The sequence below is a fragment of the Oncorhynchus tshawytscha genome, linkage group LG03 (genome assembly GCF_018296145.1).
Source record: "Oncorhynchus tshawytscha isolate Ot180627B linkage group LG03, Otsh_v2.0, whole genome shotgun sequence".
NCBI classification, from domain to species: domain Eukaryota; kingdom Metazoa; phylum Chordata; class Actinopteri; order Salmoniformes; family Salmonidae; genus Oncorhynchus; species Oncorhynchus tshawytscha.
This window is the reverse complement of record NC_056431.1, coordinates 19,638,230-19,654,828: the sequence shown is the minus strand read 5'-3', so window position 1 is coordinate 19,654,828 and position 16,599 is coordinate 19,638,230. Positions and strand designations below refer to the sequence as shown.

The following is a 16,599-nucleotide window of genomic DNA, read 5'->3' as shown; positions in this document are numbered from 1 at the left end:
CAGGCATTTCTGCTCACGTGGAGTGGTGGTGATTAGTGCAACATCTGACCGTTGCCATGGAAATGACAGCCTGAGGAGCAGGATGTTTTGAATTTGATTATGAATATAAGTGCCTAACAGAGACGGCAGTTTATTTTAGCCATCTTAAATAGAAGTTTGCAATGTGGCTGTAGAGAAACACATGGTGATGTCCTGAAAATGTTATACACCTCCACATTCTGGTTTCACTTCCACTAACGTGTTGAGGTTTAGAAACGCACTGAATAGAAATTAGGAATGAGTTGTCTATGGACTTGAAACCTTTGTCGCTCTCATTTTGTATTTAGTAAGTAGGCTACAGCACCCCAATACTGAACTAAATTACATTTGTGGAATAGTGTTGTAACTCTTGTGTATGTAGGCTATTTTACAGTAATACCAAATTAGTTACCATTGAGAAATAGCATAAGGTTAAGAAAAGTTCTGCCATTCATTTCACATCACATGCAGACTGATTGGGTTATAAGGAGGTTTGCATGTTACTTTTCATAATTACACTCCAGGCTGGTTGTTTTCTCACACTCTGTCTTTCCCCTCCCCTGAATTGTTCACATGCTGGCTCCTCAGCTAGCTAGAACATACGTCTATGGGCTGGAATCTGGAAGCAGTCAGTCAGCCACACAACACAATGCAAGTGCCACAGTAGTGAAAATGTAAGAGGCGGGCTCAGCTCTATGAGATCCAGGAGGGCTCATAAAAGAGAGCCAAAATGGTATTCACACACACCCAGTCCCATAGGGCCAAGACCTCAGATCCTGAAACAAGCTATGGAACTGGCAGTGCTTCCCATGCAGAAACTGAACAAAAACAATGCCGCCTCTCATTAGTAAACAAGATGTAGGCTTGTTTTCAAGGGTTTATTGATCGTCCATTGGGTGATTATTAACCGATACTGCTATCCCCCAGGGAAAGCGTGAAACAAGGATAGTAGCCTATTTCTGTCCATTTCAAGTGTCTAGATTGTTTTGGGCAACACCCAATGTGGGAGTTGTATTTTATGAGTTGCTAGAGTCACACATTTTTGTTAAACAAGAAGCACATTTAAAACATGAGTTATTGAAACCTGTCCTGTTTTTACAGTCTACAAATAGACATACTTAAGCAACGTACTGACACATGCACATGCACAGTGACAAATAGAAGCTTGAAATATGTATCGCCAGATACACCCTCTGACACACACGTGCCACACACACACCCTCTGATTTAACTTTGAACCTTACTTTCACAGCGAGTGCATCACTGAGTATACAAACAGTTTACTTCGGACTAGATTATACACAGTTGAATGGAGAGGGATATAGAAGAGGATTTGAATACAAAATGTCCCACCATGAACAACTCATTTCGACTATCGTTAAGGGCAGTTAACGAGTGATTGTTGCAGACCAAGTCTATACGGAGGTCGTTATAATGATATAAGGCCAAGACACCATAGGCATTACAGTGAGGGGATAAAAGTATTTGATCCCCTGCTGATTTTGTATGTTTGCCCACTGACAAAGAAATTATCAGTCTATAATTTTAATGGTAGGTTTATTTGAACAGTGAGAGACACAATAACAACAACAAAATTCAGAAAAACACATGTCAAAAATGTTATAAATTGATTTGCATTTTAATGAGGGAAATAGGTATTTGACCCCCTGCAAAACATGACTTAGTACTTGGTGCAAAACCCTTGTTGGCAATCACAGAGGTCCGGCATTTCTTGTAGTTGGCCACCAGGTTTGCACACATCTCAGGAGGGATTTTGTCCCACTCCTCTTTGCAGATCTTCTCCAAGTCATTAAGGTTTCGAGGCTGACGTTTGGCAACTCGAACCTTCAGCTCCCTCCACTGATTTTCTATGGGATTAAGGTCTGGAGACTGGCTAGGCCACTCCCGGACCTTAATGTGCTTCTTCTCGAGCCACTCCTTTATTGCCTTGGCTGTGTGTTTTGGGTCATTGTCATGCTGGAATACCCATCCACGACCCATTTTCAATGCCCTGGCTGAGGGAAGGAGGTTCTCACCCAAGATTTGACGGTACATGGCCCCGTCCATCGTCCCTTTGATGCGGTGAAGTTGTCCTGTCACCTTAGCAGAAAAACACCCCAAAGCATAATGTTTCCACCTCCATGTTTGACGGTGGGGATGGTGTTCTTGGGGTCATAGGCAGCATTCCTCCTCCTCCAAACACGGTGAGTTGAGTTGATGCCAAAGAGCTCCATTTTGGTCTCATCTGACCACAACACTTTCAACCAGTTGTCCTCTGGCAAACTTCAGACGGGCATGTATATGTGGTTTCTTGAGCAGGGGGACCTTGCGGGCGCTGCAGGATTTCAGTCCTTCACGGCGTAGTGTGTTACCAATTGTTTTCTTGGTGACTATGGTCCCAGCTGCCTTGAGATCATTGACAAGATCCTCCCATGTAGTTCTGGGCCGATTCCTCACCGTTCTCATGATCATTGCAACTCCACGAGGTGAGATCTTGCATGGAGCCCCAGGCCGAGGGAGATTGACAGTTATTTTGTGTTTCTTCCATTTGCCTATAATCACACCAACTGTTGTCACCTACTCACCAAGATGCTTGGCAATGGTCTTATAGCCCATTCCAGCCTTGTGTAGGTCTACAATCTTGTCCCTGACATCCTTGGAGAGCTCTTTGGACTTGGCCATGGTGGAGAGTTTGTAATCTGATTGATTGCTTCTGTGGACAGGTGTCTTTTATACAGGTAACAAACTGAGATTAGGAGCACTCCCTTTAAGAGTGTGCTCCTAATCTCAGCTCGTTACCTGTATAAAAGACACCTGGGAGCCACAAATATTTCTGGTTGAGAGGGGGTCATACTTATTTCCCTCATTAAAATGCAAATCAATTTATAACATTTGACATGCGTTTTTCTGGATTTTTGTTGTTATCCTGTCTCTCACTGCTCAAATAAACCTACCATTAAAATTATTGACAGATCATTTCTTTGTCAGTGGGCAAACGTACAAAATCAGCAGGGGATCAAATACTTTTTTTCCCTCACTGTACTACAAATAGTCCCTCTACCTTCATTTATATGGAGGGTAGTGGGCACATTAGATTCCACAGGGAGAGTTATAGTACTGTTTCTGCAGGCTGTAGAGTAAGCTAGTGGTTCAAAGCTGCATTTTTAAGCAGGGAAAGTGGATAATGGCATATGAATTCACGATTCATTAAAAACATTCATAATATTTTCTCCTATATGTTTAAATCACTTTCCTTCCTTGTTTTTTGTACATTTCGAGGTGGAATTCTCAGTAGTCTATTCCATTGTGGGTTCTCTTTCGTTGTTTTGTCTTTGGGGTTTTGTTCGCTCTGTATAATAAAGTGTGTGATGTGACTATGTTGTAGGAAATGTATTGCACTGTCGTAGATGCTCCTTGAAAGCAAACGAAAGAGGCGGCATTAAAGCAAAGCCACGACTCACGGCTAGACAGAAACGGTTTTGGGTTTCAGGACGACTTTTGTCTGGTTTATGTTTCAGGGGTTGCTCCAAATGGGGCAAGAGGTAAAAACACTTCAAAGTGAGTCCATGATTAGAGAAAAGACCCCACATCCTTGTTTTATATTTTTAGAGCCCCTACGACAATGCCATAAACCTGCTTATTGATGTGAGGAAATTGACAATACCACATGAACCGACAGGCTAACCTCCCTCTACAGCAGCACCACATGTTAAAACAATGTGTTGTAATGATCTATCTAGTAAAAATGTAACTACCAGAGCTACACACAGGCCCCTTGTTGTGCTTGTTGGCGAGGGACGTTGTTCAACCCTACAGTGTGAGGTTTATGTGGTGTTGGACTGCCACTTTCCTCCCTCCGGTAAAGTTTGGTCTATTTTAGGGCAGAGGAGGTATGTTCTCCTCTGTAGAAGAAGTCTGGTCGCAGTAGCAAGGGGAAGCCATGAGCAATGGAAACTGCAATGGGCCTTGGCTGCACTCCCTGAGGAGAAAGGGAGGGAGGGAAAGAGTTGATTGAGTAGTACACACGCAGAAGCCAGATACTTAAGGCAGAATCAAGGAGTGAAACATCAGCAGAAACAGAGCCTGGACATGTGGTTATTCATTTTGGGGGGTGAATTGGATTTGGACTCTAATTTGGGATTTTTCCTCTCCTTCACTGATTTAGGGTTCCAGTCATTTTAATCTAGACAACTTCACCTCGCCCTTCTCTCATATTGGGGCGGCAAGGTAGCCTAGTGGTTAGAGCATGGAACGGAAAGGTTGCAAGTTCAAATCCCCGAGCTGACAAAGTACAAATCTGTTGTTCTGCCCCTGAACAAGGCAGTTAACCCACTGTTTCTAGACCCTCGTTGAAAATAAGAATTTGTTCTTAACTGACTTGCCTTGTGCAGTTCCTCTTCCTGTTATGACACATTTTGTTGTAGTTTTATTTGATGGGCTCTCTTCTTCCTCAGCCTCCAATGTAGTTTTAGCTGGTGGAGCAGTTTGGAGAATTTCAGCTGTTGGAATCCAAATATGTTTACTGAACTTTCGGAATATAACATAACCCCAAGGCACAGACACAGCGTTTGTTAATATTGGTTGATACAAGGAACTGAGTTTCAGATAAAAAAATAAATAAAACAAGACTAAACTAAATATCTAAATAAGTTCTGAAAAAGAGCAAGGAATGCAGAATGTTTTATTTATACATGGGGAATTGGTGCCGAAACACTGGATAAACATATGACTTGAAAAGCCAGATGAAAACAAAAATGAACAATGATCTGCTGGCAAGCAGAAACCAATAACCTTGTAAAGTTTTAGTGTTCTCCCTTGTAATTTAAAAACAGGCTTGTTTTTCCACCATTTCCTTCTGCTAACTCAGGTCTTGGGAGGAGGATTGAGTCAATAAAATTGGTGGAACAATAACCCTGTCCAGGATGTCTTGGTATGACCCAGGACTTCATCTTCTGTTTTGAGAAAGTAAGGATTGTTAGCCCGTTTCTGAGGTATTTGTTAGGGGGGGTTGGCAGTTTGGGGTTGGGGTTTCTCTCACACTAACTGCAGCCAATGAATTTGGAAAATTGATTAACCACATGACTTCACTTGAGAATTGGCACTTGCTTTCTGAGGCAAGAATTTAAAAGCTGTGAGATTTGATGATGGGAAAGAAGCTGAAAACCAAATGATGCTAGCATCATGCTAATGTTGGTGGAGTGCTCGTGAGTTTAGGCCTCTGTTGATATGGTCGGTTGGGCATATGCGTTTCACAGACAAGGCAAACAGCTACACTATGAATGAGTGGGACTTACAACCTTTTGATGGAGCAACGGTTATCTTTGTTTTAACGCTCTCCTGAGGTTTTAGCCACTGTCAATCTAAAGTTAACCAGAAGAGTGCCATACGTTTTCATTAGCATGTTCGCACGCAGTTCACTTCACCACTACATTGTGTGTGTCACAAGAGTTATAGTAGCCTAAGAGTATTTGTCACACATTATAGTAAGTTGTTTTTAGTTCGTTCTACCAAGAAATATGTGACTAAACTGGTGCAAAAATGTAACATGATTGTGAATAGCGGCCTTGTAGGCAGTGAAGAATTGCTGAGTGAGTAGTCAGTACCATAAAGACCTCAAAAACCTCACACTCAACGTCAACAAAACGAAGGAGATGATTGTGGACTTCAGGAAACAGCAGAGGGAACACCCCCCTATCCACATCGATGGAACAGTAGTGGAGAGGGTAGCAAGTTTTAAGTTCCTCGGCATACACATCACAGACAAACTGAATTGGTCCACTCACACAGACAGCATCGTGAAGAAGGCGCAGCAGCTCCTCTTCAACCTCAGGAGGCTGAAGAAATTCGGCTTGTCACCAAAAGCACTCACAAACTTCTACAGATGCACAATCGAGAGCATCCTGGCGGGCTGTATCACCGCCTGGTACGGCAACTGCTCCGCCCTCAACCGTAAGGCTCTCCAGAGGGTAGTGAGGTCTGCACAACGCATCACCGGGGGCAAACTACCTGCCCTCCAGGACACCTACACCACCCGATGTTACAGGAAGGCCATAAAGATCATCAAGGACATCAACCACCCGAGCCACTGCCTGTTCACCCCGCTATCATCCAGAAGGCGAGGTCAGTACAGGTGCATCACAGCTAGGACCGAGAGACTGAAAAACAGCTTCTATCTCAAGGCCATCAGACTGTTAAACAGCCACCACTAACATTGAGTGGCTGCTGCCAACACACTGACACTGACTCAACTCCAGCCACTTTAATAATGGGAATTGATGGGAAATGATGTAAATATATCACTAGCCACTTTAAACAATGCTACCTTATATAATGTTACTTACCCTACATTATTCATCTCATATGCATACGTATATACTGTACTCTATATCATTGACTGCATCCTTATGTAATACATGTATCACTAGCCACTTTAACTATGCCACTTTGTTTACATACTCATCTCATATGTATATACTGTACTCGATACCATCTACTGTATCTTGCCTATGCTGCTCTGTACCATCACTCATTCATATATCCTTATGTACATATTCTTTATCCCCTTACACTGTGTATAAGACAGTAGTTTTGGAATTGTTAGTTAGATTACTTGTTGGTTATTACTGCATTGTCGGAACTAGAAGCACAAGCATTTCGCTACACTCGCATTAACATCTGCTAACCATGTGTATGTGACAAATAAAATTTGATTTTGATTTGAAAGATTCATTGTATACTTTGACCTCAGTCCAAAGCAATCTCCATGTTTCTATACTGGACCGCCTGAGTGGTCATTACCAGAACAAACAGTTCCTTTTTCAATGCCTAGGCCTATGTCTTGTGCATTGTGTGATTTCTACCCTGTGTAAATGGTCTTCTGTGGGGGGTGGGAGCTCAGGTTAAATGGGCCCATATGTTCTAGCAGCTAGCCAGTAGTCCGGTAATAGCAACCTGTGGTTCTATGGGATTGGATTATGCCGCTAGCAGAACAGCCTGGAGTACTTCGAGACCGCATCAAATCATACAGTACAGAGCAAAACAACTAATAAAACATGGAAACTGAGAGTCAACATGGAGCATTGTGGGATTGGCTATGGTTTTGGGGAATGTGGTCAATAAGAAGATCTTGAGTTGAAGCAAAATCACATGAGTGTTTGTTCTCTAATTATTTTTGAAAGGTTGCAGTAATAACACCAGGTCTGTTTTCTGTCCCCCCACAGGAGAGGATGCTGAGTCACAGTGGTGTCAACGCACGGGGGAGAGATGTGTTTGGACTGCGCTGCTTACCAGGTAAGTCCCAGACTGCAGAGCGCTGATGAATATGATGCTATTTCCATGTCAGAAATACAGTAGCCATACGCATATCATAACATGTGGGTCTGAAAACACAGTGTCAGCCACATCTCTTTAGGCAAGTCCATCTTTTGAAACGGCACCCATCTATATCTCTTGTTTTCTTACTAAATCCTAGTGCTAAGCTACTGTAATGTAGCCTCTGTGAGAACAGTGTGTCTGTGTGCTGTGGAGAGCAGTGCTGTAGGCCTCTGCCCCTGGTCATAATCTCAGTTTCAGCAGCACGCCGCGTGGCATGAGCTTTCCAACAGGAATGTTGGCAGGCCAGGGCCCCTCCAGAACCATGCTAATCTCTACCGTTTCATATCAGCAGTTATTCACAGCACCTCTGTGGGAGCAGTGTGTGTGTTTCCTTGTCCCTTTCACTTTCAGCTCTCACTTCCACCTTGTACCGCTGACCTAGACACAGCCCTCCCCGTCCCTCCTCTCTCACTATCCACTTCATTCACTTTTTTTGTCTGATTCAGAAACTGTTTTTATCTCATTCTTTCCAGACACTCCCAGTCTGTCTGAGGATCACTATGGTCCCATTCTGAGTTTTTAAAATTTTATCGTGTGACTATGACATGCTGTCCGTCTGTCTGTCTCTGTCTGTCTTTCTTTCTCTCCGGCTCTCACATCCCTCTTCTTCCCTTTCGTTGACCAATTTTCTATGTCATGGAAGATTTGAAACACAGCTGGTCATGGAAACCTGCCTCACATTAAGGCAGAAAGGGTTCATCCGAATGGGAAACACTGTCATAGTTTCTGCGAAGGAGTTCTCTCATGTTGGAAACTGACTTTCGGCTCTGAAAAATGTGCTACACACACTTTCAGAGGCACCACGCAAGGGAATGGGGAATCTGTGGAAGCAAACTGGGTGAAAGGGCTCACGTTGCAGCATCCCACAGACGGTCAGAACAGTCCCAGGCCTCAGTGTACTGTATACTATACAACCCTGCGTGCCATTCATCACATTCTCAGATAACACTCAGACACAGGACAGGGGAAACCAGAACAGGCTCCAGGGGGTGAATGGGTCAGGGCAGCGCAAACAGCTATGGGTGGATAGATAGATAAATCGTGTACCTTTTGAATGTGAGGGGCCTGAGGACCCTCATCTGAGGACCCTCCTCAGAGCATAACCACAATCCCCTGATCCATGCGCTTATGTTACACAGGATTTGGGTTGGTGTCAAGCATTGGACTGTCACTGCTGGCCTTGCTGAGTGACAAGAGAAGAGCAGGTCAATATCTCTGAAGAATAAATTGTATGCTTTATGAGCTCAGTTTGGATAGCACACTACCTAAAGAAGTAGCGAAGAGCTCTGTGCACTCTGTGTGTGTGTGTGTGTGTGTGTATACATGTTTTCCTACATTATCACGACCACAAGGAAAACAAGAAACATTTTGAAAGTCAGAACTTTTTTCATGTCCTGAATTTAGTTAAAATGCTATTTTAGGCTTAAGTGCTAGGTTTTGGGGTTGAAGCTAGGGTTATATTTAGGGTTAGGGAGAATAGGATTTTTGAATGGGAATACGTTTCTATTCCCCAAAACGTCCTGTAAGTTCAGGAAAACAAAGCTGTGTGTTGTTTCATCAGACGTCTCATGACACTGCTCTGGTACAACCGATTTGTCTTATTCTCTCCCATCGGTTAGCAGAGGGCCAGAAACGTCTGCTCTGCACACACATAGGAACAAAATGGAGAACAATTGTGGTTGGACACAAATGAAATTGAAAATGGAGCATTTGGTTCATATCACATGCAGCTGTGTTCTCTCTGGCCGATTTCTCAGGTTTTTCAATCCACTGGCAGAACACCAATGGACAAAGAGAAAGATGGCCACAGTGGGGATTTTCCAGTGTTTATGTGTGTTTGCATGAAAGTGTCTGTGCATGTGTATGTGTTTGTCTGCGTGCATATGTGAGTCTGTGTGTACATGTGTTTTTGTGTGCGAGAGAGGGTTAGAAAGAGAGAGCGACAAAGGCACTTGGGCGTTGTGTGTGTGGTGGGGGGGTGGGGCCTGCACTCTGTAGGACGACAGTAAAACTGTTTAAAATTTTAAATTACCAGTGTCGTCTCATAAACAGCTTCACTGTATACAGAGTATTGAGTGACTCAATCCTCAGCTTCCCATGCGGTGGGAATGTAAACTACCTGCAGACTCTCCAGTCCAGATCTCAAACCAGAAACAGACACTTCCTGTCCCTTCTCTCACATCTGTGAGCCACAATGCCTGAGAAATGTCTTCAACACTGTTGCACCCACGGAGCCATTAAAAGGAGCACACGAATCCCACTGAGCCTGATTGGCCATAGAGTAACAGGCAATCCTAGAAACAAGGGCCCATTTGTGTTTACAACCTAAATTGTCCATAGGGCGCCTGGTTCAAGAGTTTAATTTGTAGCTATATGTCCGAGACTTTAGAAAGGGAATACTTGTGCTGAGGGTTTGTGACTTTGATCCGGTGTCGTGAGACCGAAATCGGCGTAAACGTAGCCTAATCTCAGTGCCTTGCTTGATTCCAGTCTTCAGCTCACACACCCCAACGATCTTGTGGCTTCGCTGAGGGACCCTTTGAAGATTTCTTTGTAGCTTTTGCCAGGCTTTGGTGTTAATCTTGCGCAATGGGCGAAGTATTGGAGTGTTAGCTGTGATGACTGTGATTACAGCCACACTTCCCTTTCTTATAGGATAAACAAGCATTTGATGTGTTAAATGAAGATTTCCTGTTATTCTCTTTTTATGCAAATCGGTATCCCTGAAAATCTTCTCTTAACCGAGGTTGAGGTCTAATCTGAGGAGGTTGAGCTGTACCAAAAAATGGCATGCTTTGTGCAGTTATGTTTTTGACTTATTCATTTTTTGTTTTCCTTAAATGTTATTTTGAAGGAATTCAGTTGTTCCTTAAAATTAGTTTTGAAGGAATTCAGCCCTGTTAACAACCCACCAAATGCTTTTTATTGTTCTAAAAACTGAAAATTAAAACATTCTCTCCACTATGATGGTGTCTGGCTCAACACTTCCCTTGCAAGAGACAAAAAGGCCATGTTACCCCTCTACTCTCTCCTGGACTCTGTTGCCATGGAAACCCAAGTCTAGCTGGCAAAGGCTTTGTTTTGCTGCCAGGGAGCATTACAAATGTGCTGTCTCAGTGCTGTGTGAAAGAAGGTGTGTCTGTGTACTCCGTATGTTTAGATGTGAGAAACCTGTATGGGTGAATGTGCTTGTTTTTGGAAGCTTTGTTCAAGAGTTCTGGAATCAAATTTTTATTTTCAAGCATGAACAAAATATTACAAACAGATTTCAAAATATGTTGCATAAATTCATCATTCCCAACAAAGCATTTGAACACATTTATGGCATAATAACATGGTAATAGACTAATATTGATAGCTGTATCAATCTGGAAAATATATTGGCCCTGTATCCCATGAGACTAGACAAGAGCAGGTTAAGTTGCAAGTTTTATTGACATAAAAAAAGGCTCTGTAAATATGCACCAATGCATCCCTGCCCAGAAGGGAAGTCATGCATTTGGATTGGAAAATGCATCTGAAGTGTAATGAGGATACATAAGTACAGTATATTGATGCGATAAAGTTGGAGACTGAGATGGAAGTAGTATATAAGTAGTATATATAGTATATGACTGGTGTTGATACATGCAGCTTCATTTAAGGCCAAAACACTACAGTGAGAAAAGGCAAGGGACTGTCCATTAATCTAAATAGGAAAATTAATTAATTGACACAGACATGCCTCTGTTATCATGCTGCTTTTTATATTTGCGACAATGTTTGCACTGATATCAACAATTGTGATGACGGAATGATTCCTCACTTGCTTTAAATATGTTTGAGTAGCACTAGCATTTGGACAGCTTTCACTGCCATGGTATTATCGCCACCCCTCCCTTCTAGTAGCTCTTCAACTTTTTCTTGAGTTAAGTGTCTGATTTCCTCACCGCCCCAAAATCACAGCAAATCTTCAGAGACAGGGTTACAATGTTCCTTATACATCTGAAGGAAATAGATTTGATATTTTGTGAGAGTTGTTCCAGCTCAGCTTCTCTTATCCAGAGCTTACCCACCTCCTGCCCCAGTCTCTTCAGGAGCAGTTCAACCCGACTCACTTCAGCCTCCTCCTGGGCTCTGATCGACTCCTTCACCTCAGAGCACCTTCTCTCAATGGAGTGGATCGGCTCAGTAAACATCCTCTCACTGTCCTGCTGCTGCCTGTGCAGAGCTCTCGAGGGACGCCGTAGCTCCTCTGAGCTGTTCTATCTCCCATGTCTTCTCTTTTCTCTTCAGTTAGAATGTTTCCACCGTATTTTCATCTGAATTTCTTTCACACTCCTTTCTGCTTCAGCTGAGACACTATCGTGGCCTTGTTGTTCATCTATGCAGATAACAGAAACATTGCTGCTCTTCGAAGTACTTGTCCAGCAGTTTGTTATGACGAGAGCAGACCTTCTCCTGCAGTTTTGGCAAGGCTTTGACTAGCGTGTACATCTTAGATGCAGAAGATTAATAGTGATGCTGGAGGGCAGTCCTACAGTAGCTGGCCATACACACCAAGCAGGAAATATCCTCTTTGTGGTTTCTCCCCGAGCAGACCTCACACTGCATATCTCCTGGTCTAGCATAAAAGGAAACACTTTGGATTTCTCTGTTCAGTTTCTCCACCATATCAGCCAGGATGGTATTTCTGTTTAGAAAATGCCTTGGGATAAAGGTCTGTCTGCACTGGGGGCTGCTGTAGACCACCTTCTCATCATCCTGATCCCAGTAGCTCTCAATACGGTCCTTACAGTAGCTGTGTCCCTAGGCAGTCACTGGATCTTTCAGTAGATCCAGACCTGATCGGACAGGAGAATTGGTCCTTCTCTACTGAGACATTAGCAGCTGCCTTTTTGATACAGACTGATAGATACGTAGACAGACTGACTTAAACTATTTGTATGAAGGTAAAGAAATAGATACTAATTCAGAGAGTTGAATGTTTCGTGCCGTTTTAGAGAGAAAATTAGTGTCCGAGTACCTTTTCAGTGATTTTGATTTTATCACAAGCTGATGTATTGTGATTGCGGATCAAAGTACATGAGAGAGGTCTTATATGTAAGGGCTGTTATTTACAACAAAGCTAAATATGTACAGTAGAACTGTCATCACATTCGTTGCACACACAGTATTTTATCATGTGTATGTGAAATGTCAATGTGATCGGAAATATGAGGCAAATGCCAAGCTGGACCCGGATGCCAGGCAACTACATCTGTTTGACTCAATCGTTCAGTGGCTGACATAGCTGAGAAAATAGCACCTCCCAGACCCTTGATAAACTTCATGCAGAAGTTTACATTCATTCACATTTCTGTTATACGTAATATTCAAAGTTACCATCTCCCTTCCCTCAAACACACAATCATTCTGGTATTTTGCACAATTTATCACTTTGCCTTGGAATGCTCAGTCTTGACGATGAAACTCTCATGATGTTCTAAAATACAAAATAGCTATTTGGATTTTTTAAATTGTTTTCCATATTTTTGCACATTTAAAACACTCTGTGGACAATAAAATTGTTGTATTCTATTCAGTAAGCTCCAGCCTAAACCCCCTGTCTGTGTTCCCCAGGAGAGTGTGTGCTGCAGAGGGCTGTGTTGGTGAGGAAGAAGCTAACTGCCAAGGAGGGGGGTGGATGGCTGTCTGGCACTCTCTTCTGTACCCACTTCAGAGTGGCCTTTGTGCCTCAGGACAGCCCCAAACCTGACGTAAGTGCTGGACTAGCTCTGAGTATGGACTGTTCAAGGACAGCTCACCTGGTATCATAGTAGGAAAGTAGTAATGATGCCCTAGTATTGCTAGAAGAAGGCTTGTGGGCATAATCATCATCATCACAATCAACAACATCATATAGAATGTTTTCAGACCATCCATTCATTGGTGTAAAAAAATCCTGATCAGACAAACTGACCTATATTTGAACCATCCCTCTAACCCTCATTATGTAGGACAACGCAGACCCTGTGCTCCTGGGGGATCATGACGTGGCCCTGGCCTCCATTGAGAAGGTTGTAGCTGGTAAGGCTTCTTCTACAACTCTACTAGGCTGTAGTGCTCCCAAAGTCATTTGTGCTATGAGAGCCACGAGATGTACTTGTAAAAATATATGATGAAATAATAAACAATCGTAATATCCTAAACCCAATTCAAGTCTGGGCTTGACACAGGAAGCTTTAGCTGTGAACCATCAGTGGTGTTCTGTGTACCTGGGTTTTGACTGTAAGATGGTTGTGTAACCTCTGTGCTGCAGTGGGCCCATCCCGGACCAAGCTGGTGACGGCTAGCTCCTCTCTGAAGTTCACTCCTGAGGAGCTGGTGTTGTACTGCCGGGACCTGCGTGTTCTCTGCTTCCTATTCGACCGCCTCACCCCCGACACACAGGCTGTGGAGGTAGTGCGTGTGTCTGTGTGTGTGTGTGCGTGTGTGTGTGTGTGTGTGTGCGTGTGTGCATGCGTGTGTGTGAGGGAGTGCTGGCGTGTATACAGTGCATTCAGAAAGTATTCAGACCCCTTGATTTTTTTCCACATTTTATTACGTTACAGCCTTGTTCTAAAACTCCTCATCAATCTATACACAATACCCCGAATTGACGAAGCAAAACCAGGTTTTTAAAATGGAAATATCACATTTACATAAGTATTCAGACCCTTTACTCAATACTTTGTTGAAGCAGCTTTGGCAGCGATTACAGACTCGGGTCTTCTTGGGTATGACACTACAAGCTTGGCACCTGTATTTGGGGAGTTTCTCCCATTCGTGTCTGCAGATCCTCTCAAGCTTTGTCAGGTTGGATGGGGAGCATCGCTGCAGAGCTATTTTCAGGTCTCTCAAGAGCTGTTTGATCGGGTTCAAGTCCGGGCTCTGGCTGGGCCACTCAAGGACATTCAGAGACTTGTCCCGAAGATACTCCTGTGTTGTCTTGGCTATGTGCTTAGGGTCGTTGTCCTGTTGGAAGGTGAACCTTCACCCTAGTCTGAAGTCCTGAGTGCTCTGCAGTAGGGCAGAGGAGGTCACGAAATTGAGTCATCCAGTGATTGTCAAGCAAATAACTGCCGTTTCACGGTAATTTACTGTTAATTAACATAAACACATTTAGCAACTCCGGGCTTTCACACAGCCTACAAGCCACTGATACATCTACATTTTATGAAGTCTAATAAATCCATGTAATATAGCCTACTCCTTCACAATAAATCCATGTATGTCCTTAGGTTCTGATCTGGCTATGCCATATGGCTGTGGGCTATGCTAGTTCATTTAGCAGACAAGAGTTGCTTAGAATTCCGTGCCATTAATTTATATTAATTTATAGTATGAAGAATACAATTGAACAAAGCTGAATAAAATAGAAAGGATATTTTCTCCAAACTATTTGAGGAACTGTGCACATGCAGCTATTCCGTGTTGAGCGGTTAACAAAGAAATTGGTACTCCTTTATGCCTAATTTAGAGTTATTCATTTAACTTCAGTTGTTCTACAAATGTTGGGCTATGTATTTCGAATTTGTATTAATTGTAAGGCTACCTGACTCGTCTCTAATGATGATTTGAAAAAAGTTGCTTGAAAGGCATGAGCTCTGCTTTATTTGCTCAGGCTGTACACACTTCATCAGTCTGACAATTTGACAAGCACTAGAATTTCCCAGCGGCATCCCCTTTGTGTGGCCGTAATGCCCCAGTGGTCGTTGTACTCTTGGGCTAAATATAATAATTAGAATCCCTTCTCCCTGAGTGCTGCAAGCTCCGTAGCACCTCTCACTCACATTTCTCTCATGGGTCTTCCTCACAGGCTACAAGTGAAGACAGACACAACGGGGACGCAACTGAGGGCGGCCTTATCCAATTCCGAGTTCCATATTGAAGCTATTGAAAGAACTGTCCACATTTACGTTTCATCAGCCAACAAGATGAGTAGGCCTAACGAACAGCAAAAGCATTAGCCTATGTCAATCTACTATCCCCCATAGTACAAAAGTTGACCTATTCTGTGAGAGAAATAAATATTCCAAACATAGTCTTGGACAGTTGTGGGATGCGATAGATCCCAAATTAATACAACCACTAGCATAAAAAAATGCTTTTTTATGCAATGAGACTGACGCAACAGCTCAGAACGTTTAGCTTAAAATGTTGATAAACTATTATTTATAAGCGCAGAAATGTGCACATGGCAGTAGGCTATAAGCATGAATGTTCCATTAGAGGAACATAAAATATAAATATAAAGGTACATTTTTATGGTGGAAATTATCTTCCTCAAACGTGAAACTCACGCACTGCTTATGTATGCCAGTTAGGCTCTACACCCTTTGTAAAGCGGATTAATGTGCTTAATTTTAAGATGTTATTTGGCACAAACCTTTTCAAAAAAAAAAGGCCTATGGGCTAAGCTACATGAGGTGTGTGACTATGATTTGAAAAAGTTGAAAATAAAGGCTTTGTTTCTTGCTGTCACCTGCTCCCTCTCCGTTCTCTAGGTCACCAGGCTGCTCATTATGGCGCAAACCTGTCACCATCATTACGTGCACCTGTGTGTCATCAGACTCACCTGGACTCAGGCTCCCCTGCTTCCACCAGCTCGTCAGGATCTCATGCCTCAGCCGGATCACCAGTTTGTCAGGTTCCCGCGTCCCAGCCTGTAACAAGTTCCCGCGCATCAGCAGGGGTGACCGGTCCGCTCCTAATCCCCGGGATCGTCCCTTTGGTTGGCGTCCTGCGGCTGGCGCTGAACACGCCGGGGAGGGGTACCGTCACGTTTGCTCTCTCTCCGGCGCTCTAGGTCGCCATGCTCTCGCATCTCAGCCAGACCGACAGGTTTCCCGCACCTCAGCAGAGGTGACTGGTCTGCTCCTGATCCCCGGGATCGTCATTTAGGCCAGCGTCCTGTGGCTGGAGCTGCGCGTTAGGAAGGGGGTACTGTCATGTGCTCCCTCTCCGGCCTCTAGGTCACTAGGCTGCTCATTATGGCGCACACCTGCGTTTCGTCAGACTCACCTGGACTCCATCACCTCCCTGATTACCTTCCCTATGGTTTCTTCCCCGGGCGTCAAGTTTTCTGTTTCAGTTTCATGTCTGTGCATTGTTTGTGTTTTGGAGTATGTTATGTTTATTTATTTAAACACTCATTCCCTGAACTTGCTTCCCGACTCTCAGTACACACGTTACACTTGCCTTAAG

At 43.4% G+C, this 16,599-nt stretch overlaps 1 protein-coding gene across 2 annotated transcripts in view; it reads left to right on the top strand.

The window, feature by feature from the left end:
* The window catches only part of LOC112229597 (myotubularin-related protein 11), a 33,770-nt gene that overhangs the window by 2,823 nt on the left and 14,348 nt on the right, over nucleotides 1-16,599 (top strand). For both annotated transcript variants that reach the window (XM_024395537.2, XM_024395531.2), the window contains exons 2-5: nucleotides 7,239-7,308; nucleotides 12,994-13,130; nucleotides 13,371-13,440; nucleotides 13,673-13,812. In XM_024395537.2, coding sequence (XP_024251305.1) covers nucleotides 7,245-7,308; nucleotides 12,994-13,130; nucleotides 13,371-13,440; nucleotides 13,673-13,812 — 411 coding nt within the window. In that variant the 5' untranslated portion in view covers nucleotides 7,239-7,244. The remainder of the gene's footprint in view (nucleotides 1-7,238; nucleotides 7,309-12,993; nucleotides 13,131-13,370; nucleotides 13,441-13,672; nucleotides 13,813-16,599) is intronic.